This window comes from Jaculus jaculus, chromosome 18, assembly GCF_020740685.1.
Source record: "Jaculus jaculus isolate mJacJac1 chromosome 18, mJacJac1.mat.Y.cur, whole genome shotgun sequence".
In the NCBI taxonomy this organism is placed as follows: Eukaryota; Metazoa; Chordata; class Mammalia; order Rodentia; family Dipodidae; genus Jaculus; species Jaculus jaculus.
The window spans coordinates 27198999-27224725 of NC_059119.1; the positions used below are offsets into that span (position 1 = coordinate 27198999).

At 51.4% G+C, this 25727-nt stretch overlaps 1 protein-coding gene across 1 annotated transcript in view; it reads left to right on the forward strand.

Moving 5' to 3' along the window:
* The first annotated feature begins 244 nt into the window (after positions 1-244).
* LOC123455840 (anthrax toxin receptor-like) overlaps positions 245-25727 on the forward strand; it is a 28405-nt gene continuing 2922 nt past the window's right edge. The window contains exons 1-14 of the mRNA XM_045137775.1: positions 245-495; positions 3881-3952; positions 5084-5155; positions 7305-7386; positions 7473-7506; positions 8655-8734; positions 8815-8883; positions 9144-9221; positions 9308-9368; positions 13397-13495; positions 19514-19583; positions 20095-20173; positions 21865-22185; positions 24963-25073. Coding sequence (XP_044993710.1) covers positions 245-495; positions 3881-3952; positions 5084-5155; positions 7305-7386; positions 7473-7506; positions 8655-8734; positions 8815-8883; positions 9144-9221; positions 9308-9368; positions 13397-13495; positions 19514-19583; positions 20095-20173; positions 21865-22185; positions 24963-25073 — 1479 coding nt within the window. The remainder of the gene's footprint in view (positions 496-3880; positions 3953-5083; positions 5156-7304; positions 7387-7472; positions 7507-8654; positions 8735-8814; positions 8884-9143; positions 9222-9307; positions 9369-13396; positions 13496-19513; positions 19584-20094; positions 20174-21864; positions 22186-24962; positions 25074-25727) is intronic.

Below are 25727 nucleotides of genomic sequence, written 5' to 3' on the forward strand. Positions count from 1 at the left end.
ATGCAAGGCAATGAGCAGAGAGGCAGGTCACAAAGTCACCATGTCAACCTTCCTGTCCATCATAACCCCAGTGCAGGCAATGGGAGGCAGGACCCCCAGAGCAGCGGGTCTCCCTCAGTGCGCATGCTGTGAAAGCATCCGGTGGAAGACCACGGGGGGCCTGAGCGCAGGCAGAAGTCGCGGAGAAGGAAGCCAGAGGTGGCGTGTGGGCAGCTTACTGGGAGTCACAAGGACCACCCAGAAAATGCCAGGCTGCTGTCTCTGGGTCCCCAGCTCTGTACTCTTACTGCTACTCCTCTTGCCTCCATCCCTGCTCAACACGGGGAACTTCAGGCATCAGGGCCCTGACTGGAGAAACTCCCATGGATTTGACTTGGGCTCTGGAAGTTTCCACCCTCGCCAGGGCCAGGACCCAGACCCAAGGAACAGCTGGTACCAGAAGTTATTTCAGGGGCCATGCCAGGCCACCCCTGACATCTATTTTGTCTTGGACAAGTGAGTGGCTCTTCTTTTACAGGTGACACCAAAGACAGGATAAGGCTTGAGGGAACCCCCAACCTTTGCAGAGAGAGTCAGAGCATCTCTGCCCAGAACCCAGGCTTCTTAGGTAGGGAGGCCTCTGATTTCAGACTGGCTAAGGTGTCGAATGCATGCCTACGTTCCTCCTTTATGAAGGTGGGGAGCCAGCCCTGGGTAGAGAAGGAAATGGGTATATATATTAATTTATTCGCAAGCAGAGAGAGAGAAAGAGAATGAGAGAGAATGGAATCATGCCAGGGCCTCCTGCCATTGCCAATGAACTCCTTCTACGACCTCCTCCACTGAGCCTGTCTTTTCCCCCTTCTATACTGATGTCTGCTTTTGCTCTCCTTCTGTCATCCACGGACAACCTGTTGGTAGACCCAATATTATGCTGGTCTTTCGTCTTGATGCAGAGAGCAACAGCCACTAATGAGGTCATGAGCACAATGACCAATGACCATTTTATGTCCGGGAGACAGCGTTTCAAGGCACTCTTCGTCCTCTGGCTCTTACCTTCTTTGTGCCAACTCTTCTTCCAAATTCACTGAGCCATTGGAGAGTATAATAAGTGCTGCTGACTTTTTTTTTTTTTTTGAGTTTCCTGGCAGACAGTCATCTTGACACATGAAGGTCTGGTTTAGTGTTTACAGGGGCGGGACTCCTGAATCTCACAATCTTTTGACAGCACTCCATGCTATAAGTTTTTCTTTGTACTTCTGCCTTTGGTTATCTAAGCAATGACTGAGGATAAATTTAAACATTGAATTCTATAATGAGCACCACAGCAAAAATTCCAATCCTTCCCCTTTCCTCTCCTTCCACCTCTCTCTCCTTCCTCCGCATTCCTCCCTTCCCTTTTCTACCCTCCTGTTTTTGCCCCCTCCCCATTGAGGTAGGATTTTGCTGTAGCCCAAGCTGCCCTTGAACTTATGCTGTACTTCCTACCTCAGCCTCCTGAGTGTCCCCTTTTTATTATTTTTTTAATCTTTGTTTTTATCGAGGTAGGGTCTCACTCTAGCTGAGACTGACTTGGAACTCACTCCACAGCTCCAGGCCAGCCTCAAACTCACAGCGATCCTCCTACCTCAGCTTCCCAAGTGCTGGGATTAAAGGCATGCACCACCATGCCCGACTCTCCCTTTTTTTTTTAAAAAAAAAAAAATTATTTTAGAGAGAGAAACAGAGACAGAGAGAAAGAATTGGCACACCAGGATATCAGCCACTGAAATCGAACTCCAGATGCTTGTGCCACCCAGCGGGCATGCGTGACCTTGTGTTGCCTTTGTGCATCTGGCTTATGTGGGATCCGAGGAGTCGAACATGGCTCCTTAGGCTTTGCAGGCAAGCACCTTAACCACCAAGCCATCTCTCCAGCCCTCACTATGATATTTTGCTCTCAGGTTTTTAATTCTAGAGCTGTCCTAATTTTTTTTTTTTTACTTTTATTAAAAAGTCAGCACTAATGTATGGGTGCAGCTGTGTGAGCCAGAAGCTGAAGCAGTGTGCACTGTGCCATGTGGCCCCATTCCTTGGCACCTGTGCACCCCTGTATTCTTCCTTATGCCCCTTCTGGGCTCTGGAATTATGACCCTCTTTCAATATCATCTGAAACTTAAATTTCTCCCAGAGTCTGAGTGGGGTAAGAACCAAATCCCCATGAACCTTCATGGGAAGGGTACTTTTCACACCAGTGGGGAAACAAAACCCAGCATTTCCGTTCGTTCGTTAGACAGAAGCTGCCCAAATGAAGCGTGTGTTGTGGGTAGGTTTTCATAGTTAAAACATAGGTATCTCCAGTGTGCCAGACACATGCACAGCGCCAGTGGCTTTTAAGGAGCTCTAGGCTCAGGTCTCTGTGAATATGGTAAACAAGTGATTTGACCTTTAAGAGCCTCGTTCTGTCATGGAATGGGGAGCAGCTAACATCACAGGGCTGGCAGGGGTGAGAAGCATGCCCCGTGCCTTGTGCACACGCACCATGAATGGCAGTCCTGCTGGTGTTAGGATCACCAAGCCCTGAGTTTGCCCATCATCTCTGCAGTTGTAGACGCAGTCTGGCAGAGGCAGCAGGCTGATGGAGAGGAGGAAGTTGTTCTTGGTATGGGACAGTCACCCATGTGAGCATGACCTTCAGGAAAGTCACATGCCTGGGCACGGTGGTCACCGGAAGGAGAAGCAGGGCATGCTTGGGTGTAGGTGCATGTGACACACATAACATAGGAAACGCATGGGTCCACATAGCCTAGGGCTCCAGTCTGTTTCATCCTGTCCTACTTCCTAGATGTCCCAGGCCTTGCAGAAAGCAGGTAACCATTAAACCTCCCATTTCTAACCGCACCTGGAGTCCTTCTCCTCTTCGCGTGCCTATGGACCTACCCAGCCGTAGGGTTGTGAAGTCCTTTGCCTCTGAGATCTGAGGCTTATGTGGGTGATCCGCATCCTGTGGAAGGCCACTCAGCCCCACACTCCCTTCACCCCCTTGGTCTCCATGTGGAAACAGAGCGGAGGAAAATGGGAGCAGGGATCAGAGAACCCAGGCAGAAAGTACCTTTGGCTCTCATGCTAGCTGGGACCTGTGATGCCAGGGTGGCAGTGGCTGGGCTTCTAACCACCCTTCCCTGGCAATGTCTGGTGAAGGAGCTCTTCCTGTCCTGGGATGGATCTGCAGGCTGGTCAGAAGGTTGGGGTCCAAAACAGCCTTATGTCCTTGCCCTCCGTAGCTGGTCTGGCTCCTGGAGGGAATGTCTCCACCTACCCTGTGGATGCTGGGAAATGTGAGGGAGAGTGTGGAGCCTGGGAGAGGGCACGAGGAAGAAGTACAGGTGACACATTGCGTGCAAAAAGGATGTCCACCTATAGGACAGGTCTGATGTCCAAGGACCCAAGTCCAGTAGGGAGCGTGGCTTAGGCCTAGGCCAGCATCTGGGCTTGAACTATGGTGCTCAATTCCTTTTGACACTGCTGGTGCCAAGAGCTGAGGGAGGGATGGGAACAGCAAACCAAGGGCAAGTCAGGGGTGGCACAGAGCGCACATGTCACCGCTCAGGAATTTTTCCATACAAGACATCCTTCTCAATTTCAGGCCTGTGTAGCTCCCGCCTAGTGTGTGACCAGGCACACCGGTGAGTCACTAGGCATCCCTCACCAAGGAAGTCACTTCAATTCCAGTAGATGGGACTGTTTGAGTACCCTCTGTCCACTGCCGACACACGGGAAAGTCAGCTGTAAGCCTGCTTGACTATGGTCAAGACAGTGGCCCAGGGCCAGGTTTTTAAAGAACCTGCTAGAAGCTCGAGAAGACAGCAACCGTGCTCACCTCATTGAACGGTCTCTTAGAGAATACCTCCTTTGTCTTCAGGTCTGAGAGCACGACCCACGCCTGGCCGCATATTTACAACTTTGTGGTGGAGCTAGTGAAGAAGATATCAAAGTACGGCTTCTCCTCGCTGCTGCAGGCTCCCCGTGCTCCTGAGAGTGATCCCCTGCACTTTCAGGCAGAGGCATATTCCTTGGACTTAGGGGTGTGAAAGTCCCCCATAGAGGGAGCACAGACCCAGGCTGGTGTGCTGGGCAGGACAGGGGACAGAGTATATGGCTTTCACGGGGGGTGGCGGGGGAGAACTTTACAGCATTGGCTGCTCCTGCCTGGGAGCTGGACATAGTCCAGCCATAGTCTGTCTTCCAGAACCTTCTCAGGCTGGGAAGGACGTTAAGGAGGACCAGTAATTCAGTGACTGACAAGTGACAGAGTGTTCAGGGCTGGAAGACAAGGACAGGCAATGTGCCACGGAAGGATAAAGGAAAAGGCAGAAATTCCTAGAGAAATGTCAGAGAAGTATCCCCCCCGCCCCAAAACCTGGAAAGTTCAATCACATGGTCAAGGATGGAGAATGGACTGTACAGGAGCAGCCATCTGGGTGCCCGTAAGGGAATGGGCGGTTATTTTTTAAGGCTGGGAAGTAAGTAACTCGGAGGATGGTTGGAAGAAGAGGGTGCACAGGTTAGCTCGAGGTTAAGGTCAGAGGGACTCACTATGCCAGGCTAAGGGACTTGGATTTTTCCAACATGAAATAGAAGGCTCCGGGCAAGGGAGGGACAAGGTCAAGATGGAGTTTCAACTGAGTGAGGAACAAGAGAGAAGGGAGCTCGTAGCTTCTCTGGGAAGCTCAGCTGTTAAGGGGTCTGAAGGTCTTGTGCCACACAGTGACATGAACAGGGAGGGGAAGGGGAGGCATGTGTGTGAATGGCTGCCCAGAGGAAGGGTGGCATCTTTCAGCTGGGGATGGAGGGAGGGGCTGAAGATGCAAAGAACTTGATAGTAGACAAGGGGTCAGCGGTGAGAGGCCCTCATGGAGGGATGTGGGAGTTTCCTTGCCTGTTCACCGTGTGTGTGTGTGTGTGTGTGTGTGTGTGCATGCATGTGCACATGTATGCATGTGTGTGTGTTGGTCCCAAAGCGGAAGTGGCAAGGTGAGGAGCGGGGAGTCTTGTCTATGTCCCTTTCTTCATTGCTGGATAACGTCATGTTGAGGCGGAATATCGAATGCTTGCTTCCTCCCAGCCCAAAACTGCGAGTGTCCTTCATCACCTTCTCCTGTAAGGGAAACATCATCCAGCCCATCACCGGCAACAGGTAGGTGCTGTCTGGGACCCTAAGCCAGACTGGGTACGCCCGACCTCTGTGGACCTGATTGCTCACAGAAAGGTCCAGTTCTCATTGCTGCCCACACGTATGTGCCCATACTGAGCTCCAGATCTAGTCTGCCAGCCCACTTGCATCCCTGGTTCATGGGAACCCACAAGCTCTGTGCCTCCAGAAGTTCTCTCTCTCTGTGTCTTTCATCATTCCCCACTCTTCCCTGGGGTCTGGCTATTACATATGGGATCCAAGGGATTGGTGGGGCAGGTACATGGCTCCCCCAGAATCCTTGTCTGTGTTGCTGTGTGAGGAGGTCACTCTCTGCACAGGTAAGGTAGGGAAATAGCTGGGAACTCAGGGGAAGTACTGGGGCATAGGGAGGGCAGAAGCTCTACCCTATGATCCCCCCAGGTAGGGAAAACTTAGGTGAGACTATGAGTACCTTGAGCTTAGTACTTCAGGGAAACATGAGGAACATGTCACCATGGAGGACAGTGGCTTACCTGTGCCCAGAGTCCCAGGGGCATGAAGATGGAGTCCCTCTGACTGGCTGAGAGGGAAGGTCAGTTTGAGATACTCTTCCTGGGACTCTGTGCAGAGCAAGAGGAGCAGAGAGAAAAGCAGAGGCCTTTAGGCTTAGATGTATTTGGAGGTGTAGGGAGCCTCTGCCTCGGACCCCAGAGAAAGGTCAGCAACAGGAAGTGAGTGGGAATAAACAAGCCCTGGCCAGGGAAGTGACAAGTGACAGAGACACTGGACCTAGGGAGATTGCCTTCCTGGCCCATCTGGGAGGAAGAGCAAGGAAGGACTGTCAGGGGTAGGAGGCCCAGGAAGGCCTGGCATAGAATTCCCAGTGGCCAGGTTTTGGATGAGAGCTGACTAGGAGTGAGATGGCAGAGAGGAAATATGAGGAGAGCTCTGTAGCAGGGGGCAGAGTAGACGCAGGAGATGAGCTGGGCAGAGGGCTGGAGGTTTAGCTCCAAGAGGAGTGGGGACCGGGTTGAGCCAAAGGGAGGGAGGCAGCTGAGCAAAGGGACAGACCATGGGTGGACCCGCTGTTCTTGAGGGGCATGGCTTCCTTCCTCGCTTTCTAGGCATGACCCAACTGGGCCAAGCGTGGGGACCTCAGAGCTCAGGCCAGCCCATGGCGAGGTCTCTCTGACCTCAACCAGAAGTCACTGCAGGGTCCATTCTGGATTACCTTGCTATGCCAACTCAGCCTTGTCACATTGCATTAGCCTGAACCTCACACCCTGTCTTAGAACTCCCAGCAGAGGCAACCTTGCCTCCCCCAAAGCCTAGGCTCTGCTTTAATAGTACCTGACAGGTCAGGTCCCCTCCAGCCTGGGGAGCAGTGTGGCTGCCTCATGAATATCCCTTAGGGCTCAACTCCTGGGTTTTGGGTCCTCTGATGGGACTCAGGTCTAAATACACTGGCTGCTGCCTTTAGCATGGTAGAAGGAGGGAGCCAGGCCAGGGCTCTGTGGCAGTGGGGATGGAGCTGGGCAGTGACTGAGCAGGATAGCCTGGTCCCCCTCAGCCATGCCCACAGAAGAATAGACCACTCAGTGGAGGTACCTTGGCATTAGATTCCCATTGGGAATGTAGGGCTGGAAAGATGGCTAAGCAGTTAAGATGCTTGCCTGTGAAGCCTAAGGACCCATTTTTAACTCTCCCACGTAAGCCAGATGCACAAAGGTGAGGCAAGCACAAGGTTGTGCCTGCCCACTAGGTGGCGCAAGCGTCTGGAGTTCAATTGCAGTGGCTGAGGCCCTGACATGCCAATTCTCTCTCTCTCTCTCTCTCTAAAAGAAAAAAAAAAAGCAAGAAAAGGGAATGCAGGTGCTACATTGGGAGTCCCTACCCAGATGAGCATCTTCAGGGTGGGTCCCTGTGTGTTGAAGATTGGGGTGAGCTCAGAGAAAGCCAGACCCTCCCTCAGGACCCACTGAGCGGCCCTGTTCCCTCCTGGCTTGCCTCAGTACTCATGGGATTGGGGACAGAGAAAAAACCCAGGGCAGGAGAGAGGTGATTAGACCTCTTGACTGGTGCCCTCCCCTGCCTGGGTGGTCTGCATAGTGACGTCGGAGGTGCTGTCATTGTCAATAGTCTTGATGGCACCCTTCTTTCTGACTCCTTGCAGCAAAGAAATCAAGAGGGGTCTGGAGAGGCTGAAATACACCCTCGCTGCGGGACACCCACTCATTTACATAGGACTCTGGAAGGTTCGGAGGGTCCTAGTCGCTTTGGGGTGCTAGCTTGCAGTCATGACCCACGGAATCCTTATATTGTGTCCTCCATTTCCTTGCAGGCAAATAATCAGATCAAATGGGTCAACTCCAAAGGTGAGCTGCCTGCACCTTTGGTAGGTGGGGAGGTCGGGGGGAGGTTCTCTACAGATCCAGGGCTCTCTGGAGAGGCTGTGTACAGATCCTCTTACCCTCTCAGAACAGCAGGCCTCCTTTGAGAGAGCACACACCCCACCCAGAATGCTTTTGAGAAGGCCAGATGGTCCCCATGTTGACATCTGTGGGTTTTGGTCACACTGAGGCTGTGGAAAAAAAAAAAAAAGGCAAAAGCCAGACATGGTGGCGCACGCCTTTAATCCCAACACTTGGGAGGCAGAGGTAGGAGGATTGCTGTGAGTTCGAGGCCAGCCTAAGACTACATAGTGACTACATAGTGAATTCCAGGTCAGCCTGAGCTAGAGTGAGAACTTACCTTGAAAAACCAAAAAGAGAGAAAGAGAGAGAAATGTTCAGATGCTACCACCTTTTCCTTCCTTCCTTCCTTCCTTCCTTCCTTCCTTCCTTCCTTCCTTCCTTCCTTCCTTCCTTCCTTTTTCTTCCTTCTTTTTTTTTTTTTTGGCCTACCTTCTGGGTCTATGCACTAGACAGCCCAAATACTTGTGCATAACCATAGCCCATGCCATTTTGAACTGTAGGCCTGTGGTACTTTGTTTGTAATTAGTGGAGCATACTGGAGAAAGGCATTGAGGGGACCCAGAGTTTCCTACTCAAGAGCCTCTGATCCAAGCTTCTGATTCACTGGGCCTACCCTTGCCAACTCTAGGGCTGGGCCTGGAAACAGCACCTGCTTATTGTCCATGGCCCGAATGTCTGGCCACTCCTCCTGCTGTCTAGGGACAGGCTGGGCTTTGTGGGGAAGTGACTGGGCTGCCCTCAGGGAATAGACTACCTAGTCTACAGGCAGCGAAGGTCCAGCCTGCCTGGTAGGCCAAGACCTGAATGTCTCTCTTCTCATCTGTAGACTAGGTAGACCGAAAAGTCCCCTTCACTGTTGGGGGCGGGGAGGGGGGCTCTGGATGGTAGGTAGGAGGTCCAGCCTCTATTTCAAGATGTTCAGAAATTAAAACCCACTGGTCATGTATGCAGTGGGCAGTGCTGGCCTGGAAGCCCATGGGGCTCCTGAAGTCCTCGCAGGTCCCGCTTGGAGCCTCAAGGACCAAAGGCACCCCTTGATTGCTCTGCAGGTCCCCGGGCTGTCAGCCTGATCATCTCTGTGCTCAACAGCTATCTGAGCGATGAAACCTACAAGTACGCGCTGGTGGAGGTAAGGCTAGTCCGTCATAGGCAGCATCTCCTCCGGGCCAAGGTTTTGGGTGACTTATACTTAGCCTTTTCTTGCCTTAGGCTGATGATGCTCGGATGCTGGGGGCATCTGTGATTACTGTGGGTGTGGGCGGATCTCTCAGACATCAGGTAATAGTCCAGATGACCACATGTCCCTCAGAAGTCCAGTCCAGTTGCCCAGACCCGCTGGGAGGTTTGGAAACTGGTGGCCACTGTGGGCCATGACCAACCGTAGTTGGACTTATCCCTGTCTTAACGCTCCCTGTTCCTTGCAGGGGGTGGGACTTGAGGGGAAGGTTCAAACCAACGAGTGCCTGGCATGACACTGTCCCCATGGCCATGTCCTATGGCCTCTGGCTGAGGACTCAAGCCACCTCCATTCTCTTTAGGTAGAAGGATTATCAGGTGGACCACACAATGCTTTTCCAGGAAGAAAAGTTGAGGAGCTGAATGAACTCATTTTACCAGTGAGTAGAATGGATGTAGGCATAGCTTCTCGTAAGGTCCCTGAAAATTACCCTTCCAACTCTGTCCACTGCTGTCTATGTTCCAGCTAGCTGCCAAGGCCTGTCCTTCCATTAAGTCTGTGGACAATCGTACTATATGTGTCAGAGGTAAGTACTGAAGAGAATTATTACAGACACATAAGTGTGCTGTGTGTGCATGTGTGTTTGTGTGGGATGCATGAGTGAGCATGTGTTGAGTTTAGGTGGCGTGTGTTGTTTTTGTGAGTGTCATTTATATGTGGGCGTGTGCTGCATGCATATGTTTTTGTGTGGCGTGTATCATGGGACATGGTGACTTTGTGTGGTATCTCTACGTGTAACGTGTATGTTTTATGTTGAGCATGTGATCCGTGTCGGGGTGTATTGTGTATATGATACATGTTGGCATGTGGAAATGTGTGATATGTGCGTGTGTGGGTGGTATGGGTAATGTGTAGGTTCCATGACTATGCATTGGGTGCAGCATGATGTATATTTGGGGGGCACATGCTGTGATGTCATTGGGAGGATCAGGTAATTACTGCTTATTTATCTCAGAACAAGTGCAATTGGGATGTCAGGCAGGAAGCATATCAGTTGCTTTTTCTCATTACTGAGACAAAATACGGGACCAGAAGCAAGTCAGGGAAGGAAGGGATTATTTTAGTTTGCAGTTGGAGGTTAGGCTGTCACATCACAGCAGGGAAGGCATGGTGACAGAACCTTGAGGCAGCTGGTCATGTGGAACCCATAGGTGGCAAGCCGAGAGTGATGAGTGGTACTCGGTCAGCTCTCCCCTTTTTATACACTCCAGGAGCCCAGCCCATGGAACAGTGCCACCCACAGTGAAGCTGGGTGTCCCCACCTTAATTAACCTACTAAAGATAATCCCTCATAAGCAAACTCAGAGGCTCACCTAATCTTGATCATTCCTATAGGTAATTCTAGGCCTTGTCAAAGTTGCCAATCAATATAAACCATCACAAGGAGGGAATCCAGAGTTAACAGCTATTGGATAGGTGGTGTTTCCACGCAAAAAGATGAGAAAGCTCTGGAGGGGAGGCAGGACAGTTGAGAGATTTGGGCCAACCTGGGGTACATAGCAAGATCCTAGCCGAAAAAAATAAAAACTGTTCTGGAAAGTTCTGGAGCTGGGCGGTGGTAATAGACACATAAGGGAACACAACATTATAAACGTACTTAATGCTGCATAGCTGCCTCCTTAAAATGCTGAATTTTTGTCTGTCTTACCGCAAGTTTAAATTGGTGTAAATAGTTGTCCCAACAAAATATTAAAAAATATATACATAAGCCATCACAGAAGATTTTTAAAAATTCTCAAGGAAACCCAAGGCCCGTGTCCATGGGAAAGTCAGAGACATGCCATGGCCAGGGGAAAAACAGAAGAGGCCATTGTCAGTCCCTCCGCCCCTCCGCAGAAGCAGCGTCCCTTACTCCCGCGCAGCACGAGTCAGGGCAGGAACAGTTCTGAGCCAAGCAGCGGGATGGACAAACCAGGATCAGCTCCCACCCTTGAGACCCACCAGCCTCCAGATGCTGCGCCCGCCACTCCACCATCCACCGTCTCTATGTCTCCCCACAGTCCTGGATCATCATTTCTCTCCACAGTAGGTCACTCAGCAGTCCCCACACGGGGCGTCCTAGCAAAGCCCAGTTGTGACCCCAGTCACAGATGGCACCATTTATCAAGAGGCAACACATCCAGAGCAACTTGGCTCCTCCCAGAAAGGCCAGGCCCAACAGTGGTTGGAAATATCCCTGAAGTTTCCATATCGGCAAAGCACCAAATGAGAATAGCAACAAGATGGTCACGGAGGGACGCAGGTGGAGAGCCGGGCACCGTGGGGATCTGCTGTTCTCTTACGAACGGGAAGAAACCTTTGTGCCTGACACAGACATCCACAAACATGGTCGTCATGCTTCCTTCGTCCCACTGCTAACACTGACCCTCCCGTCCTCACAGGCCGGACATGACAAAGGTGCCCTGTGCCCCACCCAGGGCCCCAGGGCTAGTATACACAGAGGACATACATGTGAGGTCACAAGGGAAGGCTCCCTTTGTCAGGAATACTATGCATGCTGGCTTGGTTCTCAAATTCTTGCATTTAGTGGTGATGCAGCCTTTAACCCCAGCACTGGGGAGGCACAGGTAGGAGTGTGGTTGTGAGTTCAAGGCCAGCCTGAGACTACATAGTGAATTCTTTAATCCCAGCACTGGGGAGGCAGATGTAGCAGTATGGCTGTGAGTTTGAGACCATCCTGAGATTACATAGTGAAATCCAGGTCAGCCTGGACTAGAGCGAGACCCTAGCTCCAAGAATAAAAATTAAAGCTGGGCGTGGTGGCGCACGCCTTTAATGCCGACACTTGGGAGGCTGAGGTAGGAGGATCGCTGTGAGTTTGAAGACATCCTGAGACTCCATAGTGAATTCCAGGTCAGCCTGGGCTAGAGAGAGACCCCTACTCGAAAAACAAACAAAATACAAAGAAGAGAGAGAGAGAGAGAGAGAGAGAGAGCCCTGAGCATCCTCTCACCTAGGGTGGCCCAGTTGATTAGTTCACTGGAGCTAAGGTAGCTGGGTCTCCTGTGGCCTTCTGTGTGGCCCGTGGTTCCAGGCTTGGGCAGACAGGACTGTGGTCACAACTGGGCTTTGCTAGGATGCCCCGTGTGGGGACTGTTGAGTGACCTACTGTGGAGAGAAATGATGATCCAGGACTGTGGGGAGACAGGGACGGTGGATGGTGGAGTGGCGGGCACAGCATCTGGAGGCTGGTGGGTCTCAAGGGTGGGAGCTGATCCTGGTTTGTCCATCCTGCTTCTTGGCTCAGAACTGTTCCTGCCCTTTCTCGTGCTGCGCGGGAGTAAGGGACACTGCTTCGGTGAAGGGGTGGAGGGACTGAGGATGGTCTCTTCTGTTTCTGCCTGGCCATGGCATGTCTCTGACTTTCCCATGGGCACGGACCTTGGCGTCTGGGTGGCTGTGGCAAACCTCAGGTGAACAGTCCTCACTATAGCAGAACCAAGCTGATGGGTGCCTCCCATCAGCAGCACAGCCACTGCCCTGTTAAACTGCTGACCATCTTGTGCAAAGCTGCCACCATCAGTGTGTCCGTCACTTGGAGGGGAGTCCCAAGGCCGAAAGGAGTTGGTGTCCCAAATGAAGCAGAATGCATCATGTTCTTGGGCTGACATCTTGTGTGCCAAGAGCCTGAGGGGTGATCTGAGTGCAGGCGACAGTCTTCTGTCAATTGCCCTGGGACATCTCACTCCCATGAAGATAGGAGTGACTTCGCCTGGGCCCCTGGGCGTCTATTCAGGTGAACGAGTGTGGACTTGCAAGGGGACAGGAATCCTGCCTGGAATTTGTACAAAGCCCCAGCTCTCTTCTCTGCATCCCCTATGTATTGGTATTGGGAGTTGGGAGCTGCCCCCATGTTAGGAGAACTTGCTGCTCCCCAAGATGATGGGGTGGTATGCTCTGTAAGGAAGAAGGGGTGGATGAGGCTGTATGTAACTGGCTAGGTCAGGAAGTCTTTAAGGGCCACTCATGGAAGGGGTAGAGTCTCCTTCCTGGGTTCTCCACGGCCATAGGCCCAAAAATCTGGAATGAGCCTGGCGTGGTGGCACACACCTTTAATCCCAGCACTCTGGAGACAGAGGTAGGAGGATCACTGAGAGTTCAAGGCCACCCTGAGACTACATAGTGAATTCCAGGTCAGCCTGGGCTACAGTGAGACCTTATCTTAGAAAAAAAAAATCAACAACAACAAAAAATCTGGAATGAGGAGAGGCACCCACACACCCACCCCCCCACCACATGCTCAGAAGCAAGATGTCTGCAGCCTGTGGTGGGGTAGGGACATTTTGGCCATGGAAAGAGCCAGCAGGCTGTCATTCAGGGATCAGTACGGTACAGAACGTCTCCAAAGTGAACAGGGGGCGTGCTCATCTCACGCGGGCAGCGCTCTTACCAGGTGAGGGTTTGCCCTGGAAAACAGACATACACAGTGGCTTGCCTTGGAAGGGGACCCCTGTGAGTTCCATTTCAGGGAGTGCCCACTCGTGAGTGGCGGGAGTCAGAGAGAGGGAAGGGCCTGGCTCTTCCCCGCACAGACTGTTACCTCTGTGCTTGCAGCGCCGGGCCAAGTGGTCGTCCGCGGGTATGGCTTCGACTTCGTCAGGCAGCTGGAGGAAGTTATTTGCAAATTTGAGTTCAGTGACTCGACTACCAGTGGTAAGTCAGGTTCTACCACTCTTTCCACCTGCGCTAGCCAAATCTCCTTGCCCTTGATGATTTTTTTCCAGTCAGGTATTGGGGCTACGGGCACCATGAGCAGATGCACCTGGAGGACATGCCTGGTCATCTTCTCCTTCATTGGCAAGATGAGACAGTAAGTTCAGCTCTCTACGAGCATGCTGGAGCAGACTGCGCTCCTCAGTGAGTCTGGTGTGTTCTGGGCCCCTTCTCTGAGTGCCGAGGACATGGGCTTGCTAGGGACCGGGCAGCAGCCCAGGAGCTCTGAGCCTGGCCAGGAGGCATACAAGGAGCCCTCCTAGGGGACCCTAAGGGAAGCCAATTCTTCTTGGATTAGGAGAGAGTACCAACTGTTGGGCCTGGGACCTGGAATTAAGGCTAGCTCATCCGTGGGGTATGTGTCTTGACCATGTGGATGTTTCCTTCTGTGTTCTCTACTATAAAATGAACTTAAGCTGTTAATTGCAGTCACTCAAGGTCACACATGTAGAGCTGGTGCACAGAGTGCTTAGTCAGTATTCATTAAGCCCCTGTCATTGGGTAATACTCGGGCTTCAGGAGTCTCCGTGTGATGGGAAATGGCATCAGGACACACTAGGCTCAGGCAGACAAGTGCGCTCTTGAGGGTAGAAATGGAGTGGTCTTCCCCACTGAGTACCTGGGGCACAGTCCGACTTTCCATCCCTCCTCAACTGTCCACATGGCCTCATTCACTTCACCTGCTGGGTTTATGTTTAGTGATGGAGCATTCCAGCTCTTTCCTCTTCTCCATCAGTGCTCAGCATGGGCAGAGCTTGCATGATCACATTCCCACTGGGCAGGGCTGTCAACCTTCCCTTCCCGGAGTAGGCATTCCACTGGCCTATGCTCTTAGGAGTGGTGGCAGCTGAGCTGACTCCCAGCTCCTCTTGTACCAGACACTGTTTAAAGTATAGATTTCCCAGAACTCCTCATTGTAACAGTTCCTGTGACTGGATGGAGACCCAGTACAGAGAAGCTAGGGGAGTCTGCTTATAGTCACATAGTGATGAGGCAGAGCTAGAAAACAGACCTCCAAGATGCCACAGGAGGGGTGGGCCTTCTGCCTTGCTAGGATGACAGTTCTTGGGGAAGGCAGGGTCCCTCCTACACCCAAGAAGAGGCTCCCTGTGTTCCCCACGAGGGTCTGTGGGTCTACTGGGTTGCTACCCTGGGAGGTCACTGGTTGTCTCCATATTAAGCAATTAAGCAGCCTACTCATGAGGGCTAAATCACCAGTACCACCAGAGAGGAGAAATCCAACTACCGTAAGAACAGAAACAGCAAATCATGTGACACATAGAAATACGATTAAAATCTACTGGGGCCTATGAAAGCATCCCTAGTGACCATAAGATACAAAATGGGAAAACTAGCATAGAATGTTCTATGAGGTTATGTAGACTTTAGTATAAATGTGAAATTAGTAAATGAATGAGATAAAGGAAGCAGCCAGGGAAAGGTAAAAGTAGAAAGGAAACAAAGTTAAATAAGGGCAAGGAGGGAGAAGAGAGGATGGAGAAGGATGCTGTGGGTGGAGGAAAAGAGTAAGAGACTAGAAACAAATAAGAAAAAAAAGAATAAAAAACAGAAAAAAAAATCCCCAAGCTAAGAAAATTTGAAAACAAAATGAGATAAATGTAAGAAAGTGAATGAGATAAAAATGCGAGTTTTAAAAAATGCAATTAAATGTCTTACTGTAAAAGTATGATAAAGGGGCTGTAGAGATGGCTTAGCAGTTAAGGCATTTGCCTGCAAAGCCAAAGGATCCTGGTTCGACTCACCAGGACCCATGTATGCCAGGTTTACAACGTGGTGTATGCATCTGGAGTTCGTTTGCAGTGGCTGGAGGCCCTGGCATGCCCATTCTCCTCTCTCTCTCTCTCTCTCGCTCTCTCTCTCTCTCTCTTCTTATTTTTCCCTCTTTCTCTCTCTCAAATAAATAAACAAATAAAATGTATTTTTTAAAAGTATGGTAGAATGGGGGAAAAGAGAAAACACAGGGGGAAAAAGAAAAGAAAAACAGAAAGGAAAAGAAAAAAAGAGCAAATAATGAAAAATAGTATATGCAAAATAAGATGTATAGAAAGGAATAAAAAAATCAAACATGGGTTTTATTTAAAGCTAATAAAGTAAAACACTGCTAAAAGTATAGTAAAAAGAATACTGGGGAGAGCAAGGGAAAAATAAAGAAAAAATTTTTTAAAAAGCAATAAGGCATAGAGAAATTTCTTTCTGGATCCTCAGTACTTAGACACTACTGGATATATGGATGTAGTGTGGGAGAATCAGTAGAAATTCTCAGCGACCCCAAAGAGGATACAAACAAAGAAATTCAGTCCAAGACCTAGAGAAGCATGTACCAGCAATGTGTGGAGAATAAGGTCAGCAATCTGGATGAAAAAAGTATACCAGATGTAAAAGAAATTCAGCATGTAACTGAGGCTTTGAAAAAATAGAAATATTGTTCACTCAAAGCAAAACACATACACATACATCCTCCACAATTAAAGAACGCTGAGTGGAGAGCATCCCTCACCGACTTGACCAAGCAGAAGGAAGACCATCAGGGAAGGAGAATGGAACGGAGACATACTACATTCAGATATCAATAAAGCAAACATGATCACAGTGCCCCATCCAGATGCGCATCTGAGCAGGGAATCCCAGGCACAACTGCATTCCAGTTGGGAACCCTAGTGCCAAGGGCACCTCCTGTGAGCAGTTTGTTCTTCAGTGGGTAGGTCTGAGAGGAGCTGAGCCGTCATGCTTAGCCACTGCCCAGCTCCATCCCCACTGCCACAGAGCCCTGGCCTGACTCATTCCCCAGGCAGCTGCGGGTCTGCTCAGAGCTGAGCACACCGCTGAGGACTCCGTGTGTTCCTGGACCCGAAGTCCAGAAGTGAGGGCTGTTCGTGAGGCAGCCACCCTGCTCCCCAGGCTGGGAAGGGGACGCGGCTTGTCAGGGGCTGTTAAAGCAGACAGCAGTCATCGGGGCAGACAGGGCTGGCTCTGCTGGCAGTTCTAAGACAGAAAGGGGGATGTGAAGTTGATGCAATGTGACAAGGCTGAGTTGACAGGACAAGGTGACCCAGAATGGACTCTGAGCTGATTTCCTGCTTGGGACAGAGAGATCCTGCCATGGGACTGAGAGCTCTGAGGGCCCGTGGCCTGGCCCTGCCAAGATCCAGTAGGACAAGAGGCGGCACCCACCAAGCCATGTGTCTTATAAAGACATATTATGTCTCTATAAAAAGACTTAAAATCAGGATACAGGTTTGGTTATAATAAGATATAAGTTTATATTTTGGATTATAACTTTTTATGATTATATTTAAATTATAAATTTCGAAGATAAAAACAATTCACCAGGGGCTGCTAGATTTCTCAGTGGTTAAAGGCAACTGCTTGGAAAGCCTGACAGTCTAGGTTCAATTCCTAGAGCCCAGGTCAAACAAGGTGCAGAAAGTGGCACATACATTGGAGTTTATTTGCAGATGCAAGAGGACCGGCACATGCAGGCATGATTTTGTGTGTGTGTGTGTGTGTGTGTGTGTGTGTGTGTAACTAAAATATGATTTAAAAAGAAGCTCATGTGGAAAATAGAAACTGTTGGTTGTCACAGAAATGTTTCTTTAGTTCCTTCAGTTTCTAGCAATGTCCTGATATGTGAAGGGCACGATAGAGACCCTGAGAGGTCAGGGAAGTGACTGGTAACTTTTCTCTTCAATTACTGATCTGTAGACGTCAAAATTGTTGTCCAGTTGGTCATATCCATAACCCTGTCTTGTACAAATCACAGAATATTCTAAACAGATGATGAGCCTGTTTCTTTGTTGTTATTGTTTTTAACCCACAGTTCTTTGCTTTCTTTTGCTTTTTTTTTTGATTAAGTAGAAACTTTGTATGGACACGTCATATGTTGGTACCATCATTTCCCTCCTGCCTGTCCCCAGTCTGCTGAGGGCCCTCCTCAGTGGGATTGCTGGTGCTGAGAGGCAGCTTGGCCCTTACCTCTGAACCCAGCTCAGGATGTGGAGAGAGAACGTGGGCTCAGGAGCTCCACTATTGCCATTATTGAACCCTTCTCTGCTCCTAAAGGAAGGAGGGTGGGAAAGAAGTGAAGGAGGAAAGAGAGGGTCAGAGGGAGGGAGGAAGGGAAGGACCCATGACGTACATGGGAACGACATTATTTATCCCCAGCCCATCCCCAAACCCAGCACACCAGTATGTCATGTTGTCTTTATATGCAAACTGTACTTGAAACCAGCGTAGCCTGTGACAGATCCATCCTTGCAACGAAACTTTCTAGAGCCCACTCCTTACCCTACTCACCAAGCTTAGTAGATCCTGCCTCAGGGACTTGGCACATGGAGCAGCCCCAAAACACTCCTCCCTCAGATCATTCCCAGACAGCCTCATCTGTTTGGCCTCAGCTTACACATGAACACCCCAAAGAGATCCGATTTCAATGGATGTGGTACACAGCACACAAAGGGACAGAGAATTATATGTGGACTTGAAGCACCACCACCTACTCCCAGTAATTCCCACCCCACACCATCTGGTCCCCTGACACACTCATCACCAAGTATTTTTGGGGTGTGTGTATATATGTGTGTGTGTCCATGTGTGTGTAAGGGCGGGTACACAAGTGTCAAAGTGCGTGTGTGGAAGTCAGAGGAGCACGTTGAGGCATTGGTCTTTCCTTTTACCTCCTTTGGAGCAGGGTTTCTAGTTATTCGCTGCTGTGTCTCCTATAGACTATCAGAGCATGAGCTTCCAGCCCATTCTCCCATGTCTACTTCCCTACGGACACACACTACAGTATCTAGTTTTTACGTGGGATCTGGGGATCTGAACTCAGGCATTCCAGCTTGTGTGGCTAGCGTTTTATCCACTGAACCATCTCCTCTGGCCTAAAAGTTTGTGTGTGTGTGTGTGTGTGTGTGTGTGTGTGTGTGTGTGTGTGTAGATGTTTGTGCCCTGTGAGCATGCATATAGAAGCCACAGGAGGACTCCTCTTCCTTACTTCCATGAGCTAGGGTCTCTCGCTAAGCCTAGAGCTCATTGTTTTTCAGTTAGACCAGCTGACCAGGGAGCCTCAAGATTCCTCTGGTCTTGCTCCCCCATAAGCTCTGGGGTTATGGGCATGCTTGACCATGCCTAGCTTTTTGTTTGTTTGTTTTTGTTTTTGTTTTTTGAGGTAGGGTCTTGCTTTAGCTCAGGCTGACATTTATTTATTACAGACAGAGAGAGGGAGGGAAGCAGGGAGGGGGTGGAATGGGAGCACCAGGGCCTTTAGCCACTGAAAACCAACTCCAGATGCGTGTGTCACCCTGTGCATCTGGCTTACATGGGACCTAGAAAATCGAACCTGGGTCCTTAGGCTTCTCAGGCATGTGCCTTAACCGCTAAGCCATCTCTCCAGTCCCCATGCCTAGCTTTTTACATTGGTGTTGGAGATTGAAGTCAAATCCTCTGCTTGCATAGCAAGTGTTTATACCTGCTGAGCCAAATTCTGGCATTACGTCATGTACAAATTCAGTTTCTTGAAAGGAGAAACCATCTATCTAAAAGAAGGGACAAGCCACCCTCAAAGAGAGCATCTGCACCCATCTCCCCCCACCCCCGCCCCACCACTGCCAGCGTGCCTGGCCCTTCCTCTGCCAATCGCTGTTACAACATGGTGCGTTCCCGTTTGGTTTTGCTTTTACACTCTGCCACCCTCAGCCCACCATGGGTGAGTCTCATGGTCCAGGGACCCTTGCTACCTGTTTCTGCTGGGCACCAGAGTGCTGCTGGGTGCTGTGGTGCTGAGCAGAGTTGGGCCCCAGCAGGTGGTTTTGAATAAAAAGAGGCACCACGGGGTGGGGTGTGGGAGAGAAGCTGGTTATCAGCCAGTGTCAACTCTATAGACAGAGGGTGACAGTGGTGGAAGGACATGTCCACTGACAATCTTGTGTCATTTTCTTTTAGAAGTAAAAGCCATCAATATAACATCGAGTACCGTAACGTGTCCAGCTCCATATGTAAACGAGGCCGGAAAGTGAGTGTCCCTTATTGGTGGCCAGTGTTTGCCACCGTGGTGTATGGGATGTGGGGTGTCTCTTCTGCTGTATAGCGTCTGTGTGTCTTTAGGGGGGGCTTTGATATCCACCTGGCTTTTTTGGTCCCCATGGTGATCAGGGGTGCACAGTGCTCAGGCTCCACTCTGGAAAGTCTGCAGGAGACCAGGAACTCGAGAGTCAGAACCTGTGCTCTAGGCTGCTTTTTGTGAGCTAAGAAACAAATTGTAATAAAAGTCAACATGGTGACACCATGCAGACCTTCCTCATCCCTCAGCCCACGGCCACACTAGCAATAAGCATGTCATTGCCCGAAACACAGCCCCTTTGCCGTTATTTCAGAGGTTGGCTCCTAGCCCCCACGGTACACTCATCATAGTCCCCAAGTGCCTCATTTTCAGTCATGACCGTGAGGAGAGCTGGCCATGTTTTGAGGGCAGACCGAGGACCCCATTCCCAGGTTGCTTCTCACGTCTGCTCTCTTTCTACTAGCGTGATCTTTGTTGAGGTCAGCGTGGACAATGGAACAAACTTCCTGAACAACAACATTTTCGTTTCTAGCAGAACATGTGTGAGTACCAGGGTGTAGGCCCACCCCCCCACCTCACCGCCGGCCACGGAGAGCCCCAGGCTGATGTAGCTACAGATGCAATGGGGAGGCCAGAGGGATAAAGGGTCCTTATCACGTCTAGAAGGCAGTTTGTGCAAAAAGGCACCTTGGGAGGCCTATCTCGCTTTCCAGCAGGACCAGTGGGATAAGTGCCAGATTCTCTGCCAGGGGACTATGCCTGACATCTAGGGCCTATCTAGTCCCTCACATGAGAGCTCTGAATGCTGCAGTCCAGAACTTCCACCAGGTACAGTCAGTCGGGGAGGGGTGCCAGTGAATCAGAACCTTAGCCACTGATGTGGTTCCAAACGTATTCTGGTCCCCAGCTCTTAAGCTTGCTCGTTGACTCTGCCATTTGCAGTGTCCTTAGCCACCTCTCTCCCTCCCCAAGATGCCCCATCGTTGATTTGCTCTAACCCACACAGTGTCCCCTCCTGCTGCAGTGGGGACAACTGTGGCCTGCTTATCTGAGTGTGGTGGGGGGGGTCCCTGGGAAGGAGGGTGTGAGTTGTTTTTTGTTTTTGGAGAGTTCTGCTCCTCCAGTGAGTCTTTCTCAGTGACATATCTAATCTTTGTGCACCTTAATCCAGTTCGGGACCTTGGGAGAGATAGGCCTGTGCCCATTTGTCACCATCCCTTTGTTCCCTCATCTTGTGAGTACTTCATAGAGTGACAGCCCACAGCTCTGGGTCTGCCTGACTAGTTCCTCATGTGGACGCAGTCTGGACACAGGCAGTTAAGAAACAGCCAGGGGGCTGGAGAGATGGCTTAGCAGTTAAACGCTTGCCTGTGAAGCCAAAGGACCCCGGTTCGAGGCTCGCTTCCCCAGGTCCCACGTTAGCCAGATGCACAAGGGGGCACACGCGTCTGGAGTTCATTTGCAGAGGCTGGAAGCCCTGGCACGTCCATTCTCTCTCTCTCCCTCTATCTGTCTTTCTCTCTGTGTCTGTCGCTCTCAAATAAATAAATAAAAATTAAAAAAAAAAAAAAAGAAAGAAACAGCCAGGGCAGTCGTGTGGCTCCAGCCCCAGCAGTGGCCATCAGCACGCCCCCCTACACGTAGCTCTGATTTCAACCAAGCTGTGACCCTTGTGACCCTCACTCAAAGGAACACAGTGACAATCAAGAGAGCAGTTTCCACCCTAAAGCTCTGTGGCCTAGGCCCGGGACAGAACCAGGTCTGAACTCTGAGTTTGCAAGTGCCGGTGAAGGAAGGAGTTGCTTCCCAGTGCAGACTGCAAACTGGGTCTCGTGGATGGGGCTGAGAGTCCCCAAGCCACGGAGCTGGGAGGCAGGGAAAGGTGTCACTGAAGGCAGTCACTGATGGGGCCCGGAAGCCTGACCCTCTCCCTGGGGTCACATGTCTGAGCCCAGTGCGCCATCAGCAGAGTCACAGCGATGGCTGGGATCCTCAGACCATGGAGGATCCTGGACCATCTTCAACCTGGACTCAAGGCAGAACCTTGGGGAAGGTAGGGCTGGCTGCTTGCTCTCTGGAGAGTGGCCTTGGCCCCTGGTGGCTCCGTATTCCCTCAGTTCCAGGAGACCTGAGAAGAAGCCAAGTGGGAATGGGGGTTGCAGTTCCCCTCGGCCTCTGCCATGTGCACTGGGCGCTGGGAGCGCCGGCGTGAGAGAGCCTCTCCCTTTCACAGCCAAGCAGCGGTCCGCTTACAACCAAACCCACAACCAGATGGATAGTGACGAGGAGGACGACGACCACCACGACCACCACGACCACCACGACCACTACAACCACGACCACGTCCACAACCACCACCACCACGACCCCCCAAACAACCCCAAAGCCAACCACCACTACAACTACACCGACCACGGCGACGCCCACCACGACAAGCCTGCCCACCCCCACCCAGAAACCCCCTCCCAGCAAATTTATTTTTGTCCCCATTGGGATGTCCCTTCTGCTGGCTCTGTTGCTGTTTGGTTGTTTCTGGCAACTGTCCCACCCACCGGTGAGTGCCTCTTCCCGCCCAGGGGCCCAGGTATATTATACATACCCTCCCTCCAAGGGACACGGACATGCAACAGCACCGTGGTCCAGCGTGGGGACAGCGTCCCATCTGCTCAAAGCTCGTCCCATGAGCAAGGGGAGGCATAGAGTTTGACCTGGGATCCCCAGACCCTAGACTCAGCTCGAGGGTATAGAATCTGGCATGCCTAGGACCTTGGGTGAGACCCCAGCCCCAGGCCCTGTAGATCAGAGACAGTACCTTGTAGCTGAGCTTCTAGAAACTAAGGGTGGATTGAGACACAGGGAAAAGGCTGGAGAGATGGCTTAGCAGTTAAGGTACTTGTCTGCAAAGCCTAAGGACCCATGTTTGACTGTCCAGATCCCACGTAAGCCAGATGCACAAAGGTGAGGCAAGTGCAAGGTCTCACACGCCCACTAGGTGGTGCAAGAGTCTGGGGTTCCAATGCAGTGGCTGAGGCCCCGGCATGCCAATTCTCTCTCGCGCGCACTGTCTTTCTTCTTAATCTCTCTGAAAATAAAGTAAAATAAAGACACAGGGATGCCTCTGCATGGACGGAAAAGGACTGGGTTCCCCATGAGGTACTGATGGCCTGATATGTAGGTTGATGCTGCAAAATTAGTAACCTCTGGAGCAGAAGTTCCTCTAACACCAACACAGATCTCTGCTCTGCACACTTCTTGTGCCTTCCAACATTCTTTCATCTACCATTACTAAGGGCCAGTGTGCACAACCCCACACTTGGGTTAAGGGGCACAGAACACACCATCCTGCCCAAGTGAGCTCCTAGTCCAAAGCCCAGAAAGCTGGAGAGAGAACACGGAGGGGCAGCCCCAGGGGAGGTGAGAGTATGCAGCACAGAGCCTGCTGATCCCATTTCTTCCCAAGGGGAGCAGCAAGCAGAAAAAGCCTGGGACCAACATGCAGGGCAGGGGAGGCCAGGGAGGGCTGCAGGACACTGAGCTTCTCCCAGAGGAAGGGGAGAGCTATGAGCTCTGCTGCAGATGGAGTTGGGGCAGCCGTGTAGCACTCTAGCCGCTGGGCCTCTCCAGGGATCAGCACCTTGGCCTGGCTCATTTCCCTTACCCTAGAGAGGAACAGGGCTCCCCTGGGCCAGGTGGAACCTACTGGGCACAGCACCCTCGGCACCGGGCATCTCCACAGGCATCTCAGGCCATGTTGTCCTTCCTGCTCCAGGGTCCCCTCTATTTGCGGGGCTGGGTAGAGCTCACCCATCCAATCTACTCCAGCTTGACTTTCTGTGTGTGTTTGTATTTTGCCTTCCAGCCTGTTGAGGAGCTGCTGCCACCTAAGTCCCAGACAAAGGTAACTGATGCTTTGGGTCCTGACACAATTGCCTAAGAAAACTGAACTTCGAAGAGGCATCATGCGGCCCGTTTTTAGGAATGGAGAGGTTGACAGAGGGTCAAGTGATTTCCCCAGACACTGCTCTTGCCAGGCTTCCAGCACTTTCCATCAGGGCATTGGTTGCACAATCAGCACCATGGAGACGTGCTCCAGCATGGGCAGCTGTTCTTACCGAATCAGTGGTGATCAGTGGGTCCCACAGGACTCTCTTGGATGCTCTAGCTGCAGCTGGGCTTCTAAAAACAGTCTTGTGTGTCAACACCCTTTGGGTTCCTGGGTCCTTGCTCTGCGGCTGACTGTAGATCCCACCCCCGAAAGCAGCCAGGCACCTGGGGTGGTGAGCTCACAAAAGTAAAGACTTTCAGGAGACAATTTCAGCGAACAGCTCTCTGTTTATTGTCAGGGAAATAGATTTATAAGTAGTTGAAGGTGGGAAGAGGATCCTAAGGGGATTGGTGGGTTTAAAGGTTGCTAGCCTATGCCTAATTAGCATATGGGGACGTTCATTCCAGCACATAGGCAATGGCAAAGGGAAGGTATGCAAAAGTGTTGGCTGATACCATGTAAGGAGTTTCCTAGGCAACTGGCTAGAGGCCACAGGGTTATGGGCAAAGCCTAAGTCTTATCTGAATGTCCAGGTATCCTGTGCTTGGAGAGGGAGTGGCCTTACTTCCTGCTGATCTCAGGGTCTGAGATTTTGCCCAGGGTCCAGGCTTACTGCGACCCCCAAGAATGGGGGGAGGACTCCCCTGCCTGTCCATCCCCTGAGATATGACCAGCAGCAGTGGCTCAGGAGGCTGCAACCCCTCCGTAGCCTGGGGCCTTCATGTCAGACAGCTTAGGTTTACTTTAACCCAGGGCCCTGCCTATGTCCGACAAGACCCTAGTCCCCATTTCCAGGCTCAGGGTCATTTGGATCCTTTGGATCTGCCTGTCTCCCGGCAAGCCTAAGGTCAGACTAGGGACCTCAGGGCTAAGGTGGGTAGGTGGGGGGGGGATGTCCCAGCAGAGCACAGGTATCAGGTGTGTGAGCAGCCATGACCTGGGCTCTATGGGGAATAGCATCGCCCCACTAGTTGGGACTGTACTGGCCTGGGGAGGCTATCTCTGTAAAGGCCAGAGCTACGTGGAGGGGATAGTCACTTGCTAGTACTGGCCCATGGCACAGCCTCCAGGCCAAGCTTCTGCCATCACGAGTGGCATTTGGGGAAGTGCCTTATCTGTCCACTAGGGGGAGATTGGTTGTTTGGCTCATGGATGGCCAGAGGGAGCCATGGTGTGTGCTCAAACTAGCTAAGAGGCCACACTGTGCGTGGTCAAGGCAAAGGACACCTTGTCCCTATTTCAAGAGCTGCAGACAAGGTGCAGATAAGTCCTTCTCTCTTCTATAGTCAAGGAAAAGGAAACCGCAGCCTCCCCCAGCACCTGCGCCGCCCGTGTGCCCCACCGTGATCGTCTGCTGCTGCGCCTGCCGCGGCGTGTGTGTGAGCAGAGGCGTGGAGGTGAGGTCCCCGGGGCTGACGCCACGCTGGGCTCGGGGAGACACGGGCAGCTGGCTCTCGTGGCAGGGGCAGGGGCCCAGCAGGGGACAAAGTCTCTATGGGGTTGAATCTGGGTCACTTTATACCCAAGGCAACCCAATATTTGTACCTCCGCTATACCAAAGGAGGGAAGCATGCAGGAGTCCTCGCCAAGGACCTGGGTCCCCTGTGACAGTGTCCACATCTCAGGACATCCCATCCGCCCACCCTGTCTGACCAGTCCCCGGTCCTAAAAGTTCACTATCGAAGTCCCGCCAGTCAGTGGCTTTGATGTTGGCCCTAGTCTGGGTGGATAAGCCAAGACACTGAGCTACAAAGCCGGGCGTGGTGGTGCACGCCTTTAATCCCAGTGCTCGGGAGGCAGAGGTAGGAGGATCGCCACGAGTTCGAGGCCACCATGAGACTACAGAGTGAATTCCAAGTAAGCCTGGGCGAGAGTGATACCGTACCTCAAAGAAAAAAAAAAAAAAAAACACAAAGAGAGAAAGAGAGAGAGACATCAGAGCAACAAAAACAGAGGTGATCGCTCCCAATTCACTTTCTGCCCACTGTGAAAACCACTCAAATGCCAGTGGTTCTGACCAGCCCCATTCCAGGCTTCTCGTGCACAGGGAG